This window comes from Apus apus, chromosome 16, assembly GCF_020740795.1.
Source record: "Apus apus isolate bApuApu2 chromosome 16, bApuApu2.pri.cur, whole genome shotgun sequence".
Taxonomy (NCBI): Eukaryota; Metazoa; Chordata; class Aves; order Apodiformes; family Apodidae; genus Apus; species Apus apus.
Window position 1 is genome coordinate 4,150,459 of NC_067297.1, and position 23,245 is coordinate 4,173,703.

General features: G+C 45.6%; 2 protein-coding genes across 2 annotated transcripts; both read left to right on the top strand.

Moving 5' to 3' along the window:
* Nucleotides 1-257: 257 nt before the first annotated feature.
* Nucleotides 258-2,597, top strand: LOC127391480 (translation initiation factor IF-2-like). Its single transcript, XM_051634280.1, is given in 4 exon segments — nt 258-443; nt 552-902; nt 2,245-2,281; nt 2,284-2,597. Coding segments are annotated over 4 exon segments (645 nt in total). The 3' UTR covers nt 2,355-2,597.
* A 2,284-nt stretch (nt 2,598-4,881) lies between these two features.
* On the top strand, nt 4,882-23,162 carry RNF10 (ring finger protein 10). The gene is made up of 17 exons (XM_051633828.1): nt 4,882-5,433; nt 10,284-10,486; nt 11,438-11,637; nt 12,602-12,692; nt 13,721-13,905; nt 13,985-14,121; nt 15,417-15,577; nt 16,134-16,262; nt 16,408-16,666; nt 16,888-17,021; nt 17,467-17,584; nt 17,912-18,013; nt 18,524-18,658; nt 19,295-19,392; nt 19,615-19,675; nt 19,831-19,989; nt 20,843-23,162. The coding sequence occupies exons 1-17, from the start codon at nt 5,271-5,273 to the stop codon at nt 20,917-20,919; spliced, it is 2,412 nt and encodes an 803-aa protein (XP_051489788.1). The 5' UTR covers nt 4,882-5,270; the 3' UTR covers nt 20,920-23,162.
* Nucleotides 23,163-23,245: the final 83 nt, after the last annotated feature.

A 23,245-nucleotide genomic window follows, 5' to 3' on the forward strand; every position in this document is an offset into this window, starting at 1 on the left:
AGTCGCTGCCGCCCCTGGGGGCGGGGCTCTGCAGAATAAAGGACACGATCGCCCCCCCCCGCGCCTGCTCGTTCTTTCGGCCGCCCGGTGCCGCCCGGCCCGGCGGAGGCCGCGGGTCCCGCGGCGCGGGGCGGGCCTGGCTGCCGGGGGGCGGGGCCCGGGGCGGGACTATAGTTCCCAGCGTGCTCCGCGGCGCGCGGTGCCCGCGGGGGCGGCTCCATCCGGGTCCCGCGCGGTGCTGCGGGCGGCGGGGCGCCATGACGGGGCAGCGGCGGCCGGCGCTGCCGCGGCCGGCGCTGCCGTTGGTGCGGGAGCGCTCAGCCCGTGTCACCTCCGCCGGGGGCTGGGGCTGTCCCCGCGGCTCCGGTGTGCCCGGCAGCGGAGGAGAGCAGCCGCGATCCGCCCTCGCCGGCCGCGCCGCGGGGAGCGTGAGCCCGAAGGCGGTAAGAGCTGAGGCGGGAGGAGCGGCGGGGCCACCGGTTGGCGGCCGTGGCTGGGGCTTCGGGCTCTCCCGGTGCTGGAGGCGGCCGCGGCGCTCAGGGACCCGGTAAGCGGCCGCCGAGGCCGAGTTGCACAGAGCTCCCGCGCCGGGCGGAGCGGGGAGGGGCGTGAGGGGCGCGACCGGCGGGGCTGGGCCGGGCCGCGGGGGCAGGGAGAGGCCGTGGGCGCCGGGCACGGGAGCGGCTGCGCCCTGCCCCGGGGCTCCGGGCGGCCCCGGCAGCGCTTGTGTCGGTGTGTGTTTTTTGATTGTTCGGTGTAGCTCGGTGGGTGATCCAACGGTCCTGATAAAGGACCCGGACATGGCTGAGGAGATGCAGCAACGTGCGGTGCAGTGTCCCAGCCTGGCCACAGAGAAATCTAATGTTGAAAGAGAAAACGCAGACTTTATAAAGAGAGGAAATGTTTGCTTGTAATATCCCTTTGTTGAACACTATTCACAGCAGAAGTCAAGGAGGGAGAGTGTTGATACACTTACTGGAAAAGCAAGTTCTGTGGACACAGATACACAGGACTTTTCCTGTGGATTATCACTGTTTCTTTTCCCAGGTCCTACATGTGCCTTTCCTAGTTTTTGTTTTGCAGTGCCCTCTTATTTGTTTATTCACTATCACATTAGGAGAGCATCTGCTGGCCTTCCCTGGTGTGACTGATTAGATGGTAAAAAATACTGCCCTTTGTCTGTTGTAATTTTCCACTGAGGGAATGGCATTTTTTTAAACTTAGTCCTTGACTTAAATTACGTTCAAATTAGGCCTACATTTCGTTCATAGTTCTTTTATAGCTGTGCAGGACTGGCTAGCTGGTTCAAAATTTGCAGGTAAAAGTAATTTTTTGCACATCTTTTGCATACACCTTCTTAGGTGCTAAACCATGCTAAAATCCCAAGCTTTGGAGCATGGTTTATATGGTGTCCATAGAATACTTGTTTTTAATTACACATGATGCAGAATAATGGGTTTGCAAAAGATCTAGTTCTGATACACTTTCTATTTTGCCATTTCAGAAGAATAAAGAAATCTAAGGGTGCCAGTGAAGGCTAAATATTGCATGAATCTGAGTGGAAGACCTGTTTGAAAAGTCTTTTAACTAAGTGGTACAATTGCTTCCTTTCCTGTCACCCTGATAGAGGTGTAGTCAGGCTTTTTTTTTTCCACTTCTAAGAATGACATTTAATGTTGGTATAGAGCAGAGGGTTTGAGCTCATCAGATTTTCCTTGAGGCTCCTCATTGGAAACCTGAGAAATTGTGGTGAATTTATCCAGAGTTGTGATAACTGCTCAGAAATGCTTGCATGCTCTGATGGAATGTTTCCTCATTTGAGAACTCTTGGATAAGATGGCATATCATCACCGACTGGAATGTTCTGGTTTTAGCAGAGCTCTGTATCTTGGTTTTTGACCAGTCTGTAGGCTTCTGAGTATCCTGGGGGAACATGATTGCATGACCTCATACTTCAATGGTGTAATTGTGAATATGGTGTGACTTTTTTTGGGGAAAATTGCAGTCCCTGGGCTTATTCCTGCTCAGCCAGGAAGAACTGTGTGCTTTTTTCATGTGTGTGTAAATAACAGGTGATATATAAGAGGTAACTAATACAATCCTTACACTTAAAAGCTTATGTTGCTTCTCAATTGCATTTTCAAAAAGTGACACCTGTTAAGAGATGGCAGATTAATGACAGAAAGCCTTTAGTCAATTTTTTGGGTGAAAACTGTGCTAAGTTCCTAGTGCTATCTTCTGCAGGAGTCTGAGAAGAAATACAGTCCCACTTGGCACTGCATTGTAGGAAATTTGGCAGCTAAATGTCTCAAGAGACCAAGCACTGCGTTTTCTATCAAATCCTCTTCTGTTAAAGGCTGGTTGAAGCAATGGGTCATTGTTCAGAGTTTTCTGTGTTTACAGGATTGCACAGGAACAGCAGCAGCTTAGTGCCTTCAGCCTTCCTGAGAAAGCAGATCTTGGTTGGCAGGGATTTTTCTGGAGTGCTTGGTGGTTTTGTGGTGTTTAGGAGAAAAAAGAAAAAATGCCTTGTATTTATTTTCTTTCCCAAGTCAGCTTCTTTGCTAATAAAAATGTCACATGTGCTCCGCTTTTAAGAGTTTCACGGCTGTTTTATTTTTTTCCTAACGTTGCTTGTGGTCCTCCTTGTGTCCTTGTGAACAACCACCTTTTGAAGGAATCTTTTCTCTGATCCCGAATATCTGGGGTTATATATCCCCCCGGGGCTGCACGGGGGAGCCCTGCGGGTGGCCGGGGACGTGGAGGAGTGACAGCAAGTCCTCGGCCAGGGGCTAACTCCTAAGGACTGCGCTGGTGGGCGTGTGGAGCCTCGAAGATAAGAAGCTCAGCGTCCTGCGTGTTGGTGGCACCCGAGGTCGCTGCTGAGAGCAGCTCGGAAGCTGCTTCTCCAGTGTGCAGAGAGCTCAGTGCGATTGGAGGTAACGGGGAGCGCTCGGCCGAGCTGGTGGTGCAGCAGATCATCTGCCGAAGAGCACCGGGGGCTCTTACTCGAGCCTCTTCCTCCTGCCCTCTCCGCAGGGCCCCCGTACTCCAGCGGCTCGTGCGTCGCCTTCAGGCCCCACCGCTCCCGCCGCCGCCCGGGGGCGCTGCGCGGCCCCGCGCCTCCCTGTCGCTATGGCAACGCGTGCGGGCCGGCCCTGGCCAATGAGCGGCCGGGGGAGCGGCGGCGCTGACCAATGGCTGGCGGCCCTTGCGCGGGGGGCGGGGCTTGGAGCGGGCCCGGGATCCTCGGTGGGAATGCTGGAACCGGCGGGAATGGCCGGTGATCCCGCAGCTCTGAAGGCGTTTCTTTGTTGGTTGCAGGTAACTATGGGTGATCAGGCGGCTGTGGCAATGGATACGGGCACGTCCGAAGAGATGCAGCACGATCTCTGCAGCAGCGGAAGGCTGAGCATGGTGTGGCAGCTCCTAATAAAGGGGATAAGTGTTTGCTCATAATGTCTTCCTACTGAATGCTATATGGACTTCAAAAATGAAGCTAAAATGTTGGTGGGTAAGTATTTCTAGAGAAGCAAGTTCTGTGGACACCAGGTAATCCAGTCAGACTTTGCAGACCAGGGTCCTTATGTTTCTTTCTATCCCCCTTATGTGAACTCTTCCTGTTTTTCCCCTTTCATAGTTCCTTCCATTTATATCCTTCTACTCTCCAAAGACAGCACTTGAATAGCAATACTGAGTTCCTAGAGGTCTCTTCTGCAGGAGTTTTACAAGAAATATAATCCTGCCTCACAGTGTGTGTGGGGAGGAATTTTTGTGATTTATGAGACTGGTCATTTCATCCTCATCTGTCAGGGTCCTGTTTTTCTCCTCAAGCGTGCTTAGAGACATGGACTCTGATCTCATTACTCAATTGTGTGCTAACAGCAAAAAGCCTGATGCCTTCAGCCTTCCTAAAGAAGCAGACCTTGGCATTAAAGGGCAATGGCAGGGATTTTGCTACCATATTTTTATTGTAGTTAAGGGAAAAATAGAAAAAACCCCATGAAACAAACCCCCCAAAAATCCTACTTCCTTTGCTTTCTTTCCAGAGCCAGCTTCTTTGCTAATAAAAGTGTTGTGTTCTGCCTTTCAAAGTTGTATGGTTATGTATTCTCTTTTTGTAGTGTTGCTGGTGCTGTTTATTTCCCTGTAAATGTGGATGTTTGAGTGTTAGAGAGTTTCTTACACCCAAAACTTCTAAACACTGTGGTAACCACCCTCATAATTTGATCAGTAATTCTAATAGACTCTAAAGTCTAATAGACTCTAATAGGGATCAAATAGGAGTTAAAATAGGGTCTTTTGGGGAACTTCTCCTAAAATATTCTTTACTAGCTCTGCCCTTTTGCACTCCATCCTGCTTTTCTTGTAATAAACTGCTCTCCCAGTGAACTTGAAGCTCCCATCCCTAAAATAACGTGAAAGGAATCAGCAGGTGTGCCTAAGATCTTTTAATGTTATTTTCAGGGTTAATTAGCATGCCTTTAGAACCTCTGTTGCCTTGTGTTTTTCCCCCTTCTGCTTTAAAGTTTAAAAAGTATCACTTAAATTAAGCATTACTTTTTAATGTCCCAGTTGTGTGCTACCACTCAGTGGAGACACTTGGTTCTTGATGTCCTCGCAGGCCATAAGCCGAACCCTAGAACTGTCAGATTCCCTCTGTTCCCAGCTTCTCGGATTCGGGTTTTTTTTTTTACTATAATTACCCCTGCAGTGTTGCTGGCTGTGCTGCCCCAGCGGTTTGTGGCGGTCGCCCCTGGGGGCGGGGCTTGGGGGGCGGGGCTCGGGGGCGGGGCCTGGTGTCGGGGCGGGGCTCGGGGCGGAGGGACTACAGTTCCCGGCGTGCTCCGCGGCGCGCGAGTCCCGCGGTGCCCGCGGGGGCGGCTCCATCCGGGTCCCGGGCGCTGCTGCGGGCGGCTGGGCGCCATTACGGGGCAGCGGCGGCCGAGGCGGGGCGGCGCCGAGGAGCCGGTGGGTGCCTGGGTGGTCCCGACCACTCGGGCGGTAGGCAGCGCCGGGCCCCGCGGGGCTCTGTGAACAGCTCCCTCCCTTCTCGCCCGGAGCCCCGCAGGCCCGGCCCGGCCTTCCGCGGCCTTCCCCGGTTCGAGCTGAGCAGCGAGAAGATGTCGCCATGAAGGAGCCCGAGTCCGCGCTGCGCCGCCCCCGCCGGTCGCCCCCGCGGGCCATGAGCCTGGGCCCCCGCCGGCTCCGCCAGCGCCCGTCGTGCCCCCCCGCCCCGGGCCGCCGCTCGCCCGCCGGGGCGCCCGTCGATGCTGCAGAGCCCGCCCGGTGCGGCCCCCGCCTCAGCCTCCGCCATGGACAAGAGCAGCCCCTGCGGCTCCGGTGCGCCCGGCTCCTCGGCCGGCAGCAAAGGGCAACAGCCGCGGTCCTCCTCGGCCGGGCCCGCCGCGGGGGAGTCTAAGCCCAAAGGCGGTAAGAGTCGGGGCGGGAGGAGCGGGCCCGGGCGCTGCGGGAGCGGGTTCTGGCCGCGGGCCGGTAGTCCCGGCGGGTTCCGGCCGCTCGGCCGGGTCTGGGTCTCGCTGGCGGGTCGGAGCGGTGGTGGCTGGGGAGGGAGGAAGCGGGTAACCGGGAGAGGGTGAGGCTGCGGGGGCCTGTGCCCGGGTCGGGGTTGCGGTGGAGCTGAACTTCCCCCTGTCGGGTTGTTTGTCTCTCAGCTGGGTTCTAATTGGCTTCCTTTCAGGTCACTGCTTGGTTTTGTTTTCTTTTTCCTTCCGGCTCACCTGTTAGGTGTTCTCCTCATCCTTTAGGGATTAATGCTTTATCTCCATTAGCACTGGAATAATCAGCTTGAGAGCCAAAGGTTTGCTTTTGTCATAAGAACATATGTTTGCTAGTGTTTGTAAAATAAACCTTAACTTTATTCTGTGCTTGTTACATCTTGCCCAGGGAGGTCTTGTGTCCACACCCAGTGTCCCCCTCCCTGGCTGTTTCAGTAACCTCCTTTGGAGCCAGCTCAGAGTTAGTTACATGTTGTTTGCCCGTCTGGCATCTAAACCACAGTGTCAGGTCAGTCACTGCAAGCAGCTGGTTTGCTGACACAGCAGTGCAGGAGGAGCCATTATGGTTCCTGTCACCTCTCTTTGAGGTAAGACCTGAGCCACCTCCAGTTTGCTTAACCTCTTTGTGAGCAGAGTGTTCCTGGCAACCTTCATCTTTTTCTAAAACCTAGAAATGGGGCAGTCGTGATTAAAATTAATGTTTTTAGTCCTGGAAGTACATTTGAGAGTGTCAACAGGTTGCTACACTGTCAATGTACCAATTTCCTTCTTCCTCAGTGGTTTGTTTCTGCTGCATTACTTCAGGTCTCTGAGGAAGCAGCAGTGTGTTCCAGAGGGTTAACAAAATAGTAAATTGAAGATGTTGACTGCTTTTTGAACCTTTTGAGTGTGGTTGGATCCTGGGTAACCAAATACTGCCTGCTTTTCAGCTGTATTAATTGAACTTTCCAGGACAGGCTGTGGTGAGGGATAGAGGAGGGGGCTCACCCACAGCTCCCCAGCTTGTGGTGTAACCATGTGATTGTTGTGATATCTTAACTTTGAATCCAAACACAGGAAAGTCTTAAAAAGAACTTTGTAGGCAGTCATTTGCAGAAGAACACCTGATTTGGAAAGTTGATTTTTTTTCCTTGGCAACAGGATTTTATCTGACAGCCCTATTAGCCCTCACTACTGTTGTTACTTTTCAGTCTCTTACATATTTTTTTTCCCCTCTCATGGGCAGGCAGGCTTCTGGAAGCAGGCAACATCACATGCTAGGTATGCAACAAGAGTTTTAGAACCAGATCTTTGGCTTCTGGTGGAATAGAAGTGATTACCAGACCTGCAGTTTTCCCTGTTGTGGAGAAGTGGTTTCTGTCCTTTTCTTACTGAGAGATACCTCATCACTACAGCTTCTTTTCTGGTGATGTGTGATGTTGCATGGAGAATTGTTCACAGAATGTAAATATCCTTCAGTAAGGAGTTAAGATGGCCTGTCCTTTGGCTATTATGCCTTCATGTAGAAGAAACAGTGTCTTCAGTAAGGCAGGAAATAAAAGGCCTGTCATTCCAGCCTGGAATAAAAGCATGAAGTGATTTTTGTGGAAAACAACCTATTACAGGCTTGAAGGTATGTTACTTCTAGCAGAGGAACACTGAGGAGGAAAATCCTGATGCACCATACACTTATACTCTGATACAGTAGGCTAACTTTTAATTAAAAGAAATCAATCTTTCTTGAAGACCAAGGGCTAAACAGGATACTGTGAGCTCTTGTACTTGTGGAGGTTGGATTCCAGCTGTCTTCCAATCTTGACCTTAGGAACTAAATTAGACTTGGAAGTTTCCCCCAGAAAAATTTAGTTGTGTTATATTAGCCCACCAACAGGAGCCACATCCCATTAGGATGGAGTGAAGTAGCTCGGGGAGAAGAGGCTTGTGTTGGGTTTCTCTGCAGTCCTGGAGACCTGCAGGACATTAGTTCTGGCAAACATTCCTGGGTCGCCTCCTTACCGCAGTGTGAGCGTGCCCAGCTGGGGCGTGTGACTGCTCCGTCACCTCTTGCTCACTGGGGTGTTTGCCTTCACAGCAGCAAGAGTTTCAGTCTGTTTTCATGAAATCACCCTGTGGCCTAAATGTGGTGCCACCACCTTCATCCCTTGTGCAATATGGCTTCAGCACAGCTCGGCTGAAACGAGGCAGACAAAGATGGAAGGAAACTGTAGGTCTCACCCCAGCAGCAAACCAGTGCTGCAGATCCAGGAGCAAAGTGGTTGTCTAGAGCTGCCTTTAGTCCTGTGAACTTTATTTCCTCTCTCTGGATCTTTGGTGATCAAGGTACTCTAACAGAACATGGCATCCAGTGGAGAAACCACAGATATCAGGGCTTGCTGCTCCACAAGGGAAGAGTCATTATACTGACTCCCAAAGGCTCCAGGAGTTTGTTTGAAAGGACCTGTAGTGTGACAGGAATGTGTAAAAACCAGCTGGCTGACAAATTTGATGGTGACTAACTTGATTAAAACTCATAAGTAGTAGGAAACACTTCTGTCAGCTGCAGGTACAAACAGTTCCTTGTTCCTGGCCCTTGTTGTGATCCACTTTAGGCTGAACTTCTCCGCTTGAGTTGTTTATTTTCCACACTTGATGATTGCAGAGAAACTGCAAAATTGCTATAGACAAAATGGACATGTGCCCCTCTAGCACTTTCACTGAAATTGCAGATTGAAGAGGGTGGTTGAGCTCTAAACTAGATGCTCTCTGCTCCTGAATAACTGAAGTAGCAGTCCAGAACTCTTCAAAATGACTTATATTTTTACCAGAGACTCCATGGTGTTGATTACAGCCTTTTCCCTAGAAGCACTCTCAGAAAAAGGTCTATCTGAGTAATCACTCAGCCAGAGGTGGTCACACCCTCAGTGCTTGGCAGCTTCTGGTCTGTTTTTTTCCTGATAACACTCAGCCCCTGTCTTTCTAGCCTGATGTGCCTTATAACATTGGAAGCTATGTGAGCATGTGTTTGAGTTACACATCTGTGGTTCTGATGGAGTTGGCTTAATTCTGAATTGAAGGATCAGCCTTTTGAATAGCAGAGTAAATGACCCGTTTTGGTGATGGAGTTTGTCTGCAGAATGGCTCTGTCACATTGTGTGAAAGTAATGATAGTGTCATTTTACTTCTATAGCTGAAGTTGCAGGCAAAGACTGAAGTCTGCCATGTGCAAGAAAGAGCAGACCACCACAAAACCCAGTCAAGCCACTTCTATTACTTATTTTTAAGAAGCAAGATAATGTACTGTAATGTATAACACACAGACCTTCCAGTCCACTGCACCTCTCTTTTTGGGGGTGCAGGTGGGAGAGAAAAAAATTAAAAAGTTAGCCTTGGTGTGAAAGATTCCATTCCAGCAGTTTTAAATGCTCGAGTAGACTGGAAGTAGTGCCAGGGAAGGGGAAAATAAGACACAGTGGCATTGAGAGCTGCCCATATGAGAAAAGGTCAGATTTATACTAAGGGGTGGGGAGGACTACAAAGTGGGAAAAGGGAAACTAATAGGCTCTTATAAAATGGATCTAGATATTGTATGGGGTGTTACTGTTTGTATAGGGTTTATTGAGTCTCCAGGGTGACTTTGGGGCTGGTTGGAGTGGATGGACATTTCACTGGGCCTGCAGAGTTTTGCTTCCAAGCTTATCAACATATCACTTCTACAGATAAACCTTAGGGCAGTTGGTGGAAATGCTAGGACAGGTGGCAGGTAAGCAGTCTTTTGTGTCCTTGGCATCCATGATTTTGTGTTAAGACTATTAGAAATACCTTCATAGTATGAATTTTCCATTCTAGCAGTCTAATCATGCAGCTGTTTAGACACAGGAAACCTCTCTTAAGAGCCTGTCTGATTGCTCTGCTCTTGTGAGCTTTATTCCTGCAGTATTTTGCTTTGTGCTTCACTGCTCTGTCCTGTACTAGGGTCAGTGGTGCGCTCACCGTGCTCTCAGGTGAACAGTTCATGTGTCATAGGTTGGTGGACTTAGTACTCAGATATTAGGTATGTGTCCTGCAAGGCCAAAGCATTGGATTTGTGCTTCAAAATCGATGAGCATTTGCTGGCCTTGTGAAAGAAAAGAGTCTTCTAAAAACAGAATTGGATCTGATGGGGTCTTTTAAGCATAGGGAGCAGAACTGAGTGAAAACAGGGAATGGGGTCTTGGAAAATGGGAGACTTCCAGACAAGTGCAGTCTGCAGGATATTTGTATAAGGAAACAATGTATGATAAATTTCATGTTTTCAGAAAATTGAATTTAAAAAATGAACTAGTTGTTGTTTTGTAATGGGACATGAAGATGTGGTATTGATGTATCACTTAAGGTGCCAGGCAACACACCAGTGTCTGGTGATGGCCATTCCAAATCTGGATGAAGAAAATGCAGCCATTCTAATAAATGATAAAGCAGAGTGAATACATCTTCCTTTTGTACTCTTTGACCAGTTCTTTGGGCAGTGATAGGGATGAAACAATTTGTGTTGCTGAACTGAAAAACTGAGCTGAAAAACTGGGTTCCAGTTTTTGTGACCATATTTTTTTCCAGTTGTGGTTTCCCTGTTTTTTAATAGATCCCCAATGGATCTATTTGTGTTGTGTCCTGATAAACACCCAGGGCTTAGGGCAGTGGCGGAGGTGAGCAGGGCTCTGAGGCGAAGCCAGCTGAGGTGCAGTGTGTGTGGACAACTCTGAGGCTGCTGTTCTGATTCTTGGCTTGTTTGTTTTCTTTTTCTTTCAGATGGAAAGAATGGGAATGGATCCAAACAGCGCTATAATCGTAAAAGAGAAACTTCATATTCAAAAAATGAGAACTTTTCCAGTCAGTCCCGTCGCTCCAATTCACAGAAAAGCAAAGCTTTTAACAAGATGCCCCCTCAAAGGGGAGGCAGTGGCGGAAGTGGCAAACTTTTTAGCTCTTGTAATGGTGGAAGACGAGATGAGGTGAGAATTGTAATGCCCTGCCTCCGAGGCCTTCTTTCTTGGGACGAGAGGATCACTCTGACCTGCCTAGATAGGTCTGCTGTGCTCAGCTCCTGGGCTGGGAAGGGAAAGAGCGATAAGAGGTGCTAACATCGCTGAGATGCCAGAGTGAGTCTGTGCAGATCAACTTGGCAACAACAGAAGAGGAGTGCTCTCTGCTCTGAGAGACTTGCAATTAAAAATACCGTTTGAGGAATGGGTACCTAGACAGGCCATGTACAGACCTCATGAAACAGAGAGGTCCTTCATGAAAATACCTAGTGATTCAGTTTCTAGCTTTTAAGTCTAAGGTGACTGTGTCTAAACGCTTCTGTGTACAAATTTGCCTGTAATAGTGGTATTGGGAAAGTAATCCTATTAGCCTTGGTGACATTGAGGCGGAGTAAAGCCAGAATGAGGCTTTTATACTGATGTGGGTCTAAATACTGTAGACTAATACTGATTGATACTTGCCCAAATTGCTGACTCTTGTCAAAACTCGCCTGCTGTCTCGGTTGAACTCTCATTCCTTGCTTTATTATATGAAAACTAACCCAAACAAGTACAACCTGTGCAAACAGCAATAAGACTTGTATTACTGTCTGTCAAGAATATTGTCAGGATTTGATCAGCATTCTTCTGTTATTAACCTTGACTACTAGGTTTTGCCAGCTTTTACTTATCCTTATGCAAGTTGGTTTTATGCTCTCCTCCTTTTGCTCAGTGTGGGGTAAGACCACTCAGTTCTAACTTTCAGGTTCTCATGCACTTCTAACGCTGCACTGCTTGATTTGCAGAACTGGAATGGGAGAAGGTGAGTGAGTGGATGCTGCATATTCTGTATATAATCACTGGTGGGGTCTGGGTGTCAACTTGTACTGATGCTTTTGCAGTAAATTCTAGCGATTTCTAACAAGTGCTGTTGTCTCTTAGGTAGCAGAGGCTCGACGGGCAGAGTTCAGCCCTGCCCAATTCTCTGGTCCCAAGAAGATTAATCTCAACCACTTACTGAATTTCACTTTTGAACCCCGTGGCCAAGCAGGCCATTTTGATGGGAATGGACATGGCAACTGGGGGAAAAGGAACAAGTGGGGACATAAGCCTTTCAACAAGGAGCTCTTCCTACAGGCCAAGTGAGTGGAAGACCAGCAGGGCTCTTAGACTTCTACAGAGACACTGAGCTATTGACTTTTCCAGGGTGAAGTTGTCTCTCCGTAGTGTTTCTGGTGGCAATGACCAAACTTGAAAGGGATAAAAATATATCAAGTTGTTGTCTTTACCTGTTTCCAAGATACCTGATGGAGTGAGTCCTTTAGTTACAAACCAGTTAGTCTTCTGCTCTAATTTTCTGGCATCACTTGTGGCATATGACACTCCACTTGGGAAGACCTGTGCAGTTGCCTTAGAGAAGACAGTTGTTGTTTCCAAAAAATAGTACATTGAGATAGTAGGGGTAGCAGTTGCTGGATGAAAGCTAATCTGAATTTAAAAGTCCCTGAAGCAGTTACTCATATGAGTCCTAGTTCTTAAGCTGCAGTTTATTTTACAGCCCCCTAGGTATGGAGTATAACCCAGATGATGATTGGTGTAGTAATCCAGCAGCAGAATTGCTTTTGACTGGAAATACTAGTCACTTTCACCAGGTTTTGCAGTGTGTTCAGTATTTGATCATGTTAAAGATAATAAAAACTGTTTTCAGCATTGATGCTTTTGATTTTTCCCTGTTTTTTTTAGTGCCTTTTTGTAGTGAAGCCTATTCACAGGAACCCCAGTGGTTCCAGTTTTTGTGACCATATTTTTTTCCAATTGTGGTTTCCCTGTTTTTTAATAGATCCCCAGTGGATCTATTCCATACATGTTTCTGGAAAACCACTCAATCTGGCTCATGCTGTAGTTAGTATGTGATATTGTGTCTAACTGAAAATAGACACACCTGCATTCTGGAAATCTGCTTGTGAATCAAACTCTCTTGTTTACTGATTGCTTCCAGTAGTTTTCTGCTGGACAAAGAAGAAGCTCAGAGAATCCTATAGGATTGTTCTCAAATAATTTTTAGAAACAACTGAGTAGATCATCTGTCTCTTTGCCTTTCCCCAGCTGCCAGTTTGTTGTCTCTGAAGAACAGGACTACACAGTCCACTTTGCTGATCCAGATACCTTGGTCAACTGGGACTATGTGGAGCAAGTGGTCAGTTGTGATGGGCTAGATTTTTTTTTTTAATTATTCTTCTTAAGAAGCTCAACCTGTCTTTAACTGCCTCTTTATCTCTGTGATGTTACGTAAAACTCGGCTGTTTTTTGAGTTGAGGCCTCTTCTGTCACTCCCACAATACTGGGAAAGATCTGTCATGGAATATATTATGAAATGCTTTCATGACAGGAAAAGAGAAGTGCTAAAATCTATTAGGAAAATTAGCAGCTTCTTCTTGCTTTCGCAGATGGGAGCTCATCAAAAATAGTATCTGACATTCTGTAGACAGAGTCCTTGTGATCGAGATATTAACACAAAACCTGGGCACGAGTCCATGGAAGAGGGCTGGAGTGTAGAGTTTTGAAGAATAATTCTGTGCATAGGTGGTCCATCTTGCCTAGCAACAAAATGAAAAATCTTTTGAGAACTGTGGTCAGAAGTTTGAGTTGCCTCAGGTAGAAACTTATTATCAGGCAAGACTAGTCTTGGTGCGTGTTGTAGCTGGAGTGGAGGGAGGCTTTACTGTTGCCTGGCCCTGCAAGAGAGCTGGAAAGTCTACATCTTGTGTGGCAGCTCTGTCTCTGCAACATACAGATGCTAACAAAGTGTCTGACTAAACTAGCATGTTCATGGAAATAGGTAAGTTCAGTCTGGCAGTTAAACAGGGCTGCAAAAGTCTGCTTGTGTAAGGGAGGTGACAGAGCTTGTTTGCTGTCTTAAGTGTCTGAATTGGGATGATGAGGATGCTGCTAACTCTTACGGGAATATAAGAACTCAAATACGTGATAGGAAACATGAGAAGAATCACTATCATTAGAGTAGAAATACCAGATGGGTGGCTTTGAAGGTGCAGTCTGAAAGTGTCCTTAGTTCACACTATGAACACTTAATTTCTTGGTGAATAAGCGGAGCCTAAAGAGCTGGAAGATTAGCATGTTAGAGTAGATCTTACAGTTGGCTTATTCTGTAGCACAGGAACTGATTTCCAAATCTAAAACTTGTGCTGTTCTGATGTGCCATTTCAGCGAATCTGTAGCCATGAAGTGCCCTCCTGCCCAATCTGTCTGTACCCACCAACCGCAGCAAAGATCACCCGCTGTGGGCACATCTTCTGTTGGGCATGTATCCTTCACTATCTCTCCTTGAGTGAAAAGACCTGGAGTAAATGTCCTATTTGTTACAGCTCTGTTCACAAGAAGGACCTCAAGAGGTGAGATTTGGTGTTTATTAAATGATGCATATTTTTGTAATGTTGCTTTTGCCCTGCTAACCTCCTCCATACGTTGCAGTGTCGTTGCTATGGAAACACGTCAGTATGCAATTGGTGATATCATTACAATGCAGCTGATGAGAAGAGAGAAGGGTGTTCTGACAGCACTGCCCAAATCTCAGTGGATGAACGTGGTGCAGCCTGTTTGCATTGGAGGTGAGTGGGTCTGAGCACTGGTGGCTGGAATCCTGCTCTGAGCTGGGACGACGGCCGGCGTGGGGAGGATTTACCATTGCAATGTCATGTTGTCACCTTAAAATACACCAGACTTCAAAGCATGAGGTTTAGCCCCTGAAAACCTTAATCACCACATAATAATAACCTTTCTACCCACACTTTTGGTCTTTGAAAGGCTTTAACCTGTGTGCTGTTTCCCTTGCACTGTAAACTCCTGCCTTCTCAATCACTGGTATTCATGTGATGTGTGTTGTATCCTACAGTCATTGGTGTGACTCTTGCTGCTTTTGTTGGCTCCTCAGTGTCCTTCACTTTTTTTTTCCTCCTGGCTTCTCACTGTACAGCTTAGCAAAAATAACTCTCTCTGTGTTTAAACTATTCCAAGGATGCAATCTTCAGGAAGGTTTTAATCATCTTCACTTACCAACTAAAATCTGTGAATGATATGGGAAAATAATCAAAGTTACTGCAAACCTATTCCAAACATCTGTTGCCTGACTTCTTCAGTTCTCTCCAGTCAAGTAATGTGACTAACACATCATAATTTTGTGACTAAAGAAATAATTTTACTTAACATTGCTGTTTTGTGGGCTGTCTTGGCTCACATAATTTTGCAGTCACATTTAGGAAAGGCTTCATGCATTTAAGCTCTCTGTAAAAAGTCAAGTCTCCTAATACAAGAAAGGTGGCCAGCATGTAGCTGGGGTGCTCATATGTTCCTCAGTATTTGAAAGGGAAGGACTTTAAATCCTTTCATGAAACAAAATAAACAAATATGGCATTTGAGATCATTTTAAACCCAGGAAATTCAGCATTAACTTGGTGTTCTACAGACAAGGTTGGACCCTTGGGGAACAGTGAGTATAGGGACTGTACTAGTATGTGATGCTGTGAGGTTTATAATTAAGATAAGCTGTCTAGTAACAAAGATGACTGCCTTTTGCTAAACTTGCAGTTCTTTAGCTTACTGTTTCTGCTGTGCTTCTTGTAATAACCTCATAATAATTTTTTTATAGATTTTTAATACATATGGGCTTACAAACTGATTGTTACAAACTGTGATGTGTGTATCAAAGCAGGCATGTGGCACCAGCTTGTGTCATCAATGATACAATGGTCACTTGTGGAGTCTGTATCAAACTCTTTCTAAGTATTGTCTGCCCTGGGTGGACTAACTCCCAAAATTGAGCAGTAATGAAACTTCAGAAGAATCAGCAGTCCAAACTGGTGCTTCTACCAGTGGATATTAATGATTTGGTGCTCCTTCTGTTCAGATGACCTGCACAGTCAGTATTCAAAGCTGCTTCTGGCATCCAGGGAGCAGGTCTTGCAGCTGGTGATACTGGAGGAGAAAGCAGCATTACTAAAACAGTATGAGGAAGAGAAACACACCCCAGAGGCTTGCTTTATTGAGGCAGCTATCCAGGAACTGAAGGTGAGAACCTCTTTGGTGGTTTTTAGTAGCTTGGAGTGTGCTGACTGTTCTGCATCTGTGTTCTGCTGCTAAAAGTGGTTGTGTGTGATTATTCTGGTCTCCAGGACATACACATATGCAAGGTGATGATGTTTGTTGCTAGAATAGCATTGTGAATCTTGGAGGAAACTACAGTTTTTGGACTCTTAAGTCTCTGGCATGATGTTCAGGATAACAGAATAGAATGCTTTTTACTGAATGGTGTTCCTTCTGTAAATGTAGAGGAGTTTTGCTTTCAAAGGAGAATGTGCTTCCCTTTCAGGCCCAGCAATTTCTGGGATGACTTGTATCAGCAAACCTGTAGAACATTCCTTTTCAAAGCCTTTAGGCATTCTACAATGGGTGTGCTTTCCAGTAACAAGAAAGAGTTTGCCTCTGTTCAAGGTTCACTCTTTGTCAAAGTTGAATTACAGAACTAGGGAAACCTGAAGTATACTTTAAGGTTAAAAATAACTGTGGTGATAGTCTCCTGGTTTGAATAGAAAATTGAAACTTCTTCTTTTTGGATGGCCTGTAGGAGCGAGAAACAAGACTCTCTACTGACCAGGATAAAAAAAATGACATTGCTGGAATCAATGCAGCTGTGGAACAATTGGTCCTAGAAAGCTCCAAGGCTGTGGAGCCTGTAGTTGCCCAAGAAAAAAAGGTGGGTGACAACTCTGGCAGCTCTTGTTAATACTGATGCTGTGGTGCCAAGTGGCATGATTATGGTGCACTGATGCCAAAGATTTTTGCAGAGATCTTTTGAAGGAGCTGGTGTGGTACTAACTGTATGCTTTCTGCTGTGATAGTGTGGTGTGGAATATCTCTCTGCATTTGATGAGGAGCTTGTGGAGCCTGGCTCAGATATGGCAAGTTCCTTTTCACCTCCTGTGGAAGCAGAAGAGGCAGTGCTGGATGAAGAGGAAGTACCTGAGGTGGACACCATAGCAGAACCTGATATGAACATGACAGAAGAATCACATCCAGCTGAAACAAGCTACCAGGAATCTAAAGATACAACTAGCAGCGGACATCTTAGCAGCTCTCCTTTTTACTATTTCTATCAAGGTTGGTGCAATGAAATCCTAGAAATACAGGGGCAGCAATTGGCATCCTTTTTGAGGAAGATGTTTGTCACTTCATTAGGTGCAGCTAACCCCTGTGAAATAGAAGTCCCACGGAAACTCAGAAAGGAGGGTTAATTTTATTACTGGAGAACATACTGAGGTGGGGAGAAGGGTATTAGAAATTAACAGACAAAGAACAGGTGATGGTATCTTATCTTACAGCGGAGGACGGACAGTGTATGTATCTTCACCCTGTGAACGTTCGATGCCTTGTTCGTGAATACGGCAGCTTGGAGAAGAGTCCAGAGAAGATAACTGCAGCTGTAGTGGAGATAACTGGCTACTCCATGACAGAGGTAGTTACTTTAGCTTTTTATTCATTAAGGGCCCTTATTTTAGCAGATTGATCATTGTAGCAGACAGATGAGACTCGTTTCTCTTTAGTAACAGGAAGTCATTACTATCATGGGTAGGTGTGCTAATCTGTGCAAGGTGCAGCACCTTGTGCTGCTTTTGGTAAACAGGCTGCAGTCCAGCTTTGTTGTTTGTTTGTTTGTTTTTTTAAAGGTAGTAAGTCTAGAAGTAAGAGAATTGGGAGCTTAAGATTGGTTTGTTTTTAAAGCTGTCTTAAAAAAAGTAAATTCTTTTATCATGTAAGACAGTAGCTTGAACTAGACTGATGGTCATCTTAACCTGAAGAAGTATTCTGCTTGAAATGGTTGGCGTTCTGTCTCCATAAGCTGTTCCTCACTGTGACAGCCTTTAGGCCTTGTTGTGATGACATATCTGCTCTTTTATCAGGATATAAGACAGCGTCACCGCTACCTCTGTCATCTGCCCCTGACCTGCGAGTTCAGCATTTGTGAACTGGCTCTGAAGCCACCCATCATCTCTAAGGAGACTTTAGAGTTGTTTTCAGGTGGGTTTTGCCTTTCTAGTCACATATCCCTGAGGGTGAAGGAGAAGTCATTTTTACCCCATAATGGCAGAAGAAAGAACACACGGAGCAGCTTTGCTTCTCTTGCACCAGCTGCCTGATGACAGAACAACCCCAGTTCACTCTCTTATAGACAACAATTACACACAGAATAAAAAAGCCTGGCTGTTTAAAAGGGCTTATGTTGTTTGCTAAGCATGTTTTGTTACTAATGCGTTAGAACTGAGTATGTTGCTCTCAAAGCTGGAGAAAACATTGCCTAAATCTTGGTGTGGCTTTTTTACACATCCAATGCTGCATTGCTCCTAGATGACCTTGAAAAGAGGAGACGTCTGCGGCAGAAGAAAGCGCGTGATGAACGACGACGTGAGCGCAGGATTGAGATGGAGGAAAACAAGAAACAGGGCAAGTGTAAGTCATGACTGAGCATAACTGGTGGGTTTCCAGTCATCTGCAGTTGCTGAGCTGATGCCTTGAGCTACAGGATGAGCTCTAAAGCCTTTAGTTTGCAGCGTGCACTTAGAGAAAGATTACAAGGTATTAGAAACAACCTCTGTGGAGTGAAAAATATAAGCTGTTTTGGTCAGGATATTCAATGATGTTACACAATTGCTTCAGACTCGCATGTTATGGGAGAGACAGAGGGCATTTTAGGGCACAGCTATCTCTGTGGTGTATACAGGCCTCAAGTTTCTTAGTTTCTGTTTTTATAGTAATCACTATATAGAGTGAAAAGTGAAGAAGCAAAAAAAAAAAAAAAAGCCTAGGAACTGCTTCCATCCAGCAGCAGGGCTTGTACTGGTCTGTGAAAGAGAGAGTGGAAAGCATGTTGAGTTGGCACCTCCTAGACTCTGAAACAACTTGCATATTGACAGTCCTCCCCCACATTGTGTAGTGCTTTAATTTGAAACCTCTTTCTAGATCCAGAGGTCCATATTGCTTTGGAGAATCTGCAGCAGTTTCCTGCTTTTACCTCTTGCCCTGGAGAAACTACCAGCATTGATCATCAGAGCTTCTGTCTGTCTCCTCTTGGCAGAAGCCCTGTGTTCCAGACAGGTGAGCATCTGGAAAAACACAGCACATACACAAAAGGCTGTCATGGCTAAGAAACATTCTGGTCCTTTGTTTGCTTTTTACTACCTCCGCTTCACAATGCAAGATTTACTTGACAATATGAGATTTGCACTGTAATTACACCATCTTTTTAATCTTTGTTAAGGCAGAAAAAAGGAAAAAAAATCCCCCAAAAGAGAAGAGTCTGTATGCCAGGAAGATGATACTGGCATTTTTTTCTTTATACCCTCTCCATCTTCCCCACCATGTTATACTAAAAGAGTACTCAGTGACATTGTTGTCCAGTGATGCTTTACCAAATGTTTTATCTTGCAGTTCATAAAAATATGAAATAGAAATTATTAATTTTTTTCTCAAAAAATACCAACCCTCTCCCAAAAGAACCCTACACATCCCAAAATAAACAAAAAAGCCCCAAACCCCCAAACTTAAATTGTCCTTAAATGAAAAGGTTGAGTGAGTTTGAGAGGTCTCTCTATGTGATTAATGGATGGAACTGATGAGATAAAAATGGTAAATTGCATAAAATAATAAAACTTTATTTCATCCTAATAAGCAATATAATGAGTGTCTCTGCCAAATGTAGCTGGCTCTAATTACCTGCTGCTTTCTCTGTAGAGTCTATTCCAACTCCAGTGTCACCTGCAGCCAGCCAGGCCAGCCCATTGCTCTGTGGGAGTTTAGAAGAAGAGTCTCCCTTCCCTTCGTTTGCCCAGGTAAGCCACATAGCAGAGTAAGTCTTGTCAGAATTACTTGTGTCTTAGTTGGGGATTAGTCCAAGAACACAATTGCTTCCTCCACAAAAACAATGTTGGATAAATCTTACGGAGACAACACTGAGTGTTTGCAGGGGTTCTTAGGTTTTCTTGCCACTTAGGGGCTATGTAGGATTGTTCTAGTACATGGGATTTAATCATATCTTACAATTCTTTTGATAGATGTTGAGAGTTGGAAAGGCAAAACCAGAAACATGGCCCAAACCTGCTCCAAAGACAAGAGGTAAGAAAATTTGGTATTACTTCAAGTTCTTTACCATGCATCTAAATCTAAGAAATCTTGTAATGTCCCAAGAAACACTTGTAGTGTAGAGAGGCATTTGCACTGCAAAAGTTTCATACAGCCTTCTGGTTCTCAAGACCCTTTCCTTCTTTCAGATGAGAGCACCTTGGCACTCCCTGTGCCAGTGGATAGTGATGGAGAAAGTGACAGCTCTGACCGAATCCCTGTGCCCAGCTTCCAGAATTCCTTTAGCCAGGCTATCGAGGCAGCCCTCCTGAAACTGGACAAACCGTCCACAGCTGACCCTTTAGCAGGTAAAGGGGGAGGCATCGACAGTTCCTGAAGTGAAAAAGTAAAGTCTTTCCCCTTCTTCCTCTGGGAGAAGTGAGAGAGCAGTTTTGGGGACCAAAAATTGGCTGTAGAACAGTTCTGAAAATTGTCAGGTTGTGGTTTCTGAACAGCTTGACCAGGGCTTCTATTAGCTTAAAGCAGCTCTTAGTGGGAGCTGAGATGATCTCCAACTAGCAAAGAATCCTGTTAGGACAAAGATGGGTTTTGAAAAATGTTTGCCATATCTCTGCTGGAGCTTAATTTAAGTTTTATCTCAAAGAAGTTCAGGTTATGCACTTTTAAACTAAAAATACCTGAGCTGCTGAACTACCACTTGAGACTGACCAAAATGTCAAGGTGAAATTTCAAATCTGATGGTGTCTGATGAAACTAATTTATAATGCTCAGTTCTGACTTTTAGCTTTGGCTTCTGCACTGAATGATGGAGAGAGTTGGATGGGAGGGCTTGGGATGTTCAGTGAAATTGAGGTTGTAGTGCTTCAGCTCCAGTGGGTAGTGGGTTTTGGTCATAGATGAAAGCAATACTTGCCTGAAAGGCAAAGTGCTGCATGTTTGCAGTCCTAGGATCTGCAGTTGTAACACCAACTTTAGAATCACTTGGGCATGTTTGTAGGTGTGGTTTAGATGTGATGGAGTCTCCCTGAGTTTATCTGCAGTAGTTTTTATGTTAAATTTAATTACCTGGTGCTCAGTGAGTTGATAGGAAGTGTCACAGACCTGTAGAAGTCATTAAGGCTAGGGACGAGCATTTATAATTTCTGTGTGATATTCCTGTTCCATGGGAAGAAATGACAGTATCATTTTAATTCTTCACAGAGGAAAAGGGAGGCAAGAAAAGAAAGAAACAGAAGCAGAAGCTGTTGTTCAGCACCTCTGTTGTTCACACAAAGTGATTCTGCTATTCAAGACAAGTTTCCTCTCCTGGTTTTCTTTTCATTTTGCTTTGTTTTGCTGCTATAGTTTAAGTATTTAAATTTGAACAGATTAAACTTGTGTTTCCAGGGCTTCTAGGGGGTTCAGGAGGAAACCATGACCATATATGTTGAAGTAAGATCTTTTAATTCCAACTGCTTAATCAGTTTATACTGAAACAAAGTTTTGAAAGAAACAACCCAGAGACAAATCAGCCAAGGCTTCTAGTCTGTGCCAAGTCAGTTCTTTTGGCTTAATAAACAGTATGAAAGTCTTCACAGCTGTGTGGCACTGCCTGAATACTGCAATATCACTTAAGTGAAGGGGCAGAGAGCCCTTATTTCCCAGAAGTATTCATGAGCAGAAATCCACCCAACTGTGACTGTAGTGTTGTTTCAGTAAAGCTGTCAAACTGCTCTCTTGTGAAGCTGGTTTCCACTGCACTGGAAGTGGGCAAAAGAGCTTCCTGGCTTTAGAGTGTTATCTGCTATATCTGTTCTTTTTCTAAAGAGCAAGAATTCCTCCTGTTCTCCTGGTTTGGAAAGAAACAAAGCTGAGGTGAGTGTAAAGCAGAAATTGGCTACTTGGGTTTTGAAGTGACTCTTGAATTAGTGTATTTCAAAATGCATACTGGCACTAGTGGTAGAAGGAACCTCCTGGCTTCTCAGTTGTTCAAATATGTTTTAATGTGGGTGAGTGAGGCTGCTATTTTTTTTAATTACTATTTCTTTGCCACTTATGGGCTACACATTCTTTGTAACCCGATTATGTAGAATTAACACTCCACCCTAGGGCTCTTGGTAGCTACCTGAATGATGTTTTGACTTTGGCTGCTCTGGAATTTGAAGAACAACTGATAGCTGGAGTCTATAGATAACTTTTATCCCCAGTGAGAAAGGGGGTTCTCTTGTACTGGGCTAAGGGCCTGTATCTGCTTGGTTCTGGGATGTAAGCTGATCTGCACTAAGCACCTCTGGCTATGGACATGCCTCTTCTGGACCCCTCCCTGCTCTTTCTTTGGGTGGTCACATTCTGCACTGCTTGTGGTTTGATTTGAGCTAATGAGTTAAGTGGTGTGGATTTTTTTGAATAAATGAACTCTAGGTGTAATGTACCAGTCAAGGCCAACAGTTGCAATAAATGGTATGCACATGCACTTACAGTACTGCACACTTCCTGGACTGTCATATCAGCACATACCACTTAGTTGCACAGATTCAATTCTTACCTTCCTACTGACAGAATTCATGCCAGGGAGCTGGCACTAACAGTGCCAGACTGAGGGGTGTCTGCTGTGATCTGCAGCCCCACCTGCACCTTTGCTCTGCCTGCATTTGCAAAGGCTCAGAAAGTGGCTGTGCTCTCCCCCTTTGACACTGACTGGTCTGACCATGGAAGCTGTGTTTGAGACTGGAGCCAGGGATTCCTGCACCATTGGTGAAGTCACTGCTTGGGTCCCTAGTGAAATTGTTTGTGTTGGTCACATTGGTGCTTGATTTCAAAGTAACAGGCTCCATAGTGTCCAAGTGCTTCCTCAAAGCACTGCAGTGTGCACATGGGAAGCTAGCACCAGAGTGCACCTCACACACCAGGAAGAAGGAGAGGGATAGAATGCTTCAACTGCTACAGGAGGATAGAGGGAACACTTGCAAAACATCCTTTTAGGCAGCTTGACTTCACACTTGGTCACAATTAACTACACTTGATGGAAAGACAGTGCAGCTTGTCAAGAGAGTGCAAAGAAACTTAAGTCAAGATGCCTGAAGGTAGTAACATATCTTGCTGTTAATGCTTTACACACACACTGGAAAATTATTGGTGAGGGCAGAGAAAGCAACTAAGAAACAAAGAGTTAAGTATGTAGTTACCTGCACTCACAGTAGTATTGTTTCCTGTTTGTTACAGTCATTTAAAGCCATGGAACAGGAGTGACTAGTGTCTAACCAGCACCCATTGTGTTCTATTATCTCTACATGTTTATAATCAACCTTTCTTTGCATTGGGAAGAGAGACAGAAAATCTGGAGCTGGTAACTCACCTCACAGGCACTAGAACAGGGGAAGTGATGTGGGCAAGGACTGTCCCTTCTGCAGGGGCAGTCTCCACAGGACAGCATGTCCAGGTTGTATCTTGGTTCCCTATGGATTCAGGAGATAATACCAGCAATGCTACTTTCCTGTAACTGATCAGTGTAAACTTAATAAATATCTAAGCAGTACTTGTACCTATGAGTTTTATGAGTTGGATGGAGTTGAGCCTTGCTGCCTTGCATTCCTGATAACCTCTGCTCCTGTGTACATAACTGGT

Coding starts and splice junctions, on each gene's coding strand:
- RNF10 (XM_051633828.1), top strand. CDS start 5,271: ATGCTGCAGAGCCCGCCCGGTGCGGCCCCCGCCTCAGCCTCCGCCATG. Junction 12,693..13,720: donor GGGACTATGTGGAGCAAGTG/GTCAGTTGTGAT, acceptor GTGCCATTTCAG/CGAATCTGTAGCCATGAAGT. Junction 16,263..16,407: donor TAGTTGCCCAAGAAAAAAAG/GTGGGTGACAAC, acceptor CTGCTGTGATAG/TGTGGTGTGGAATATCTCTC.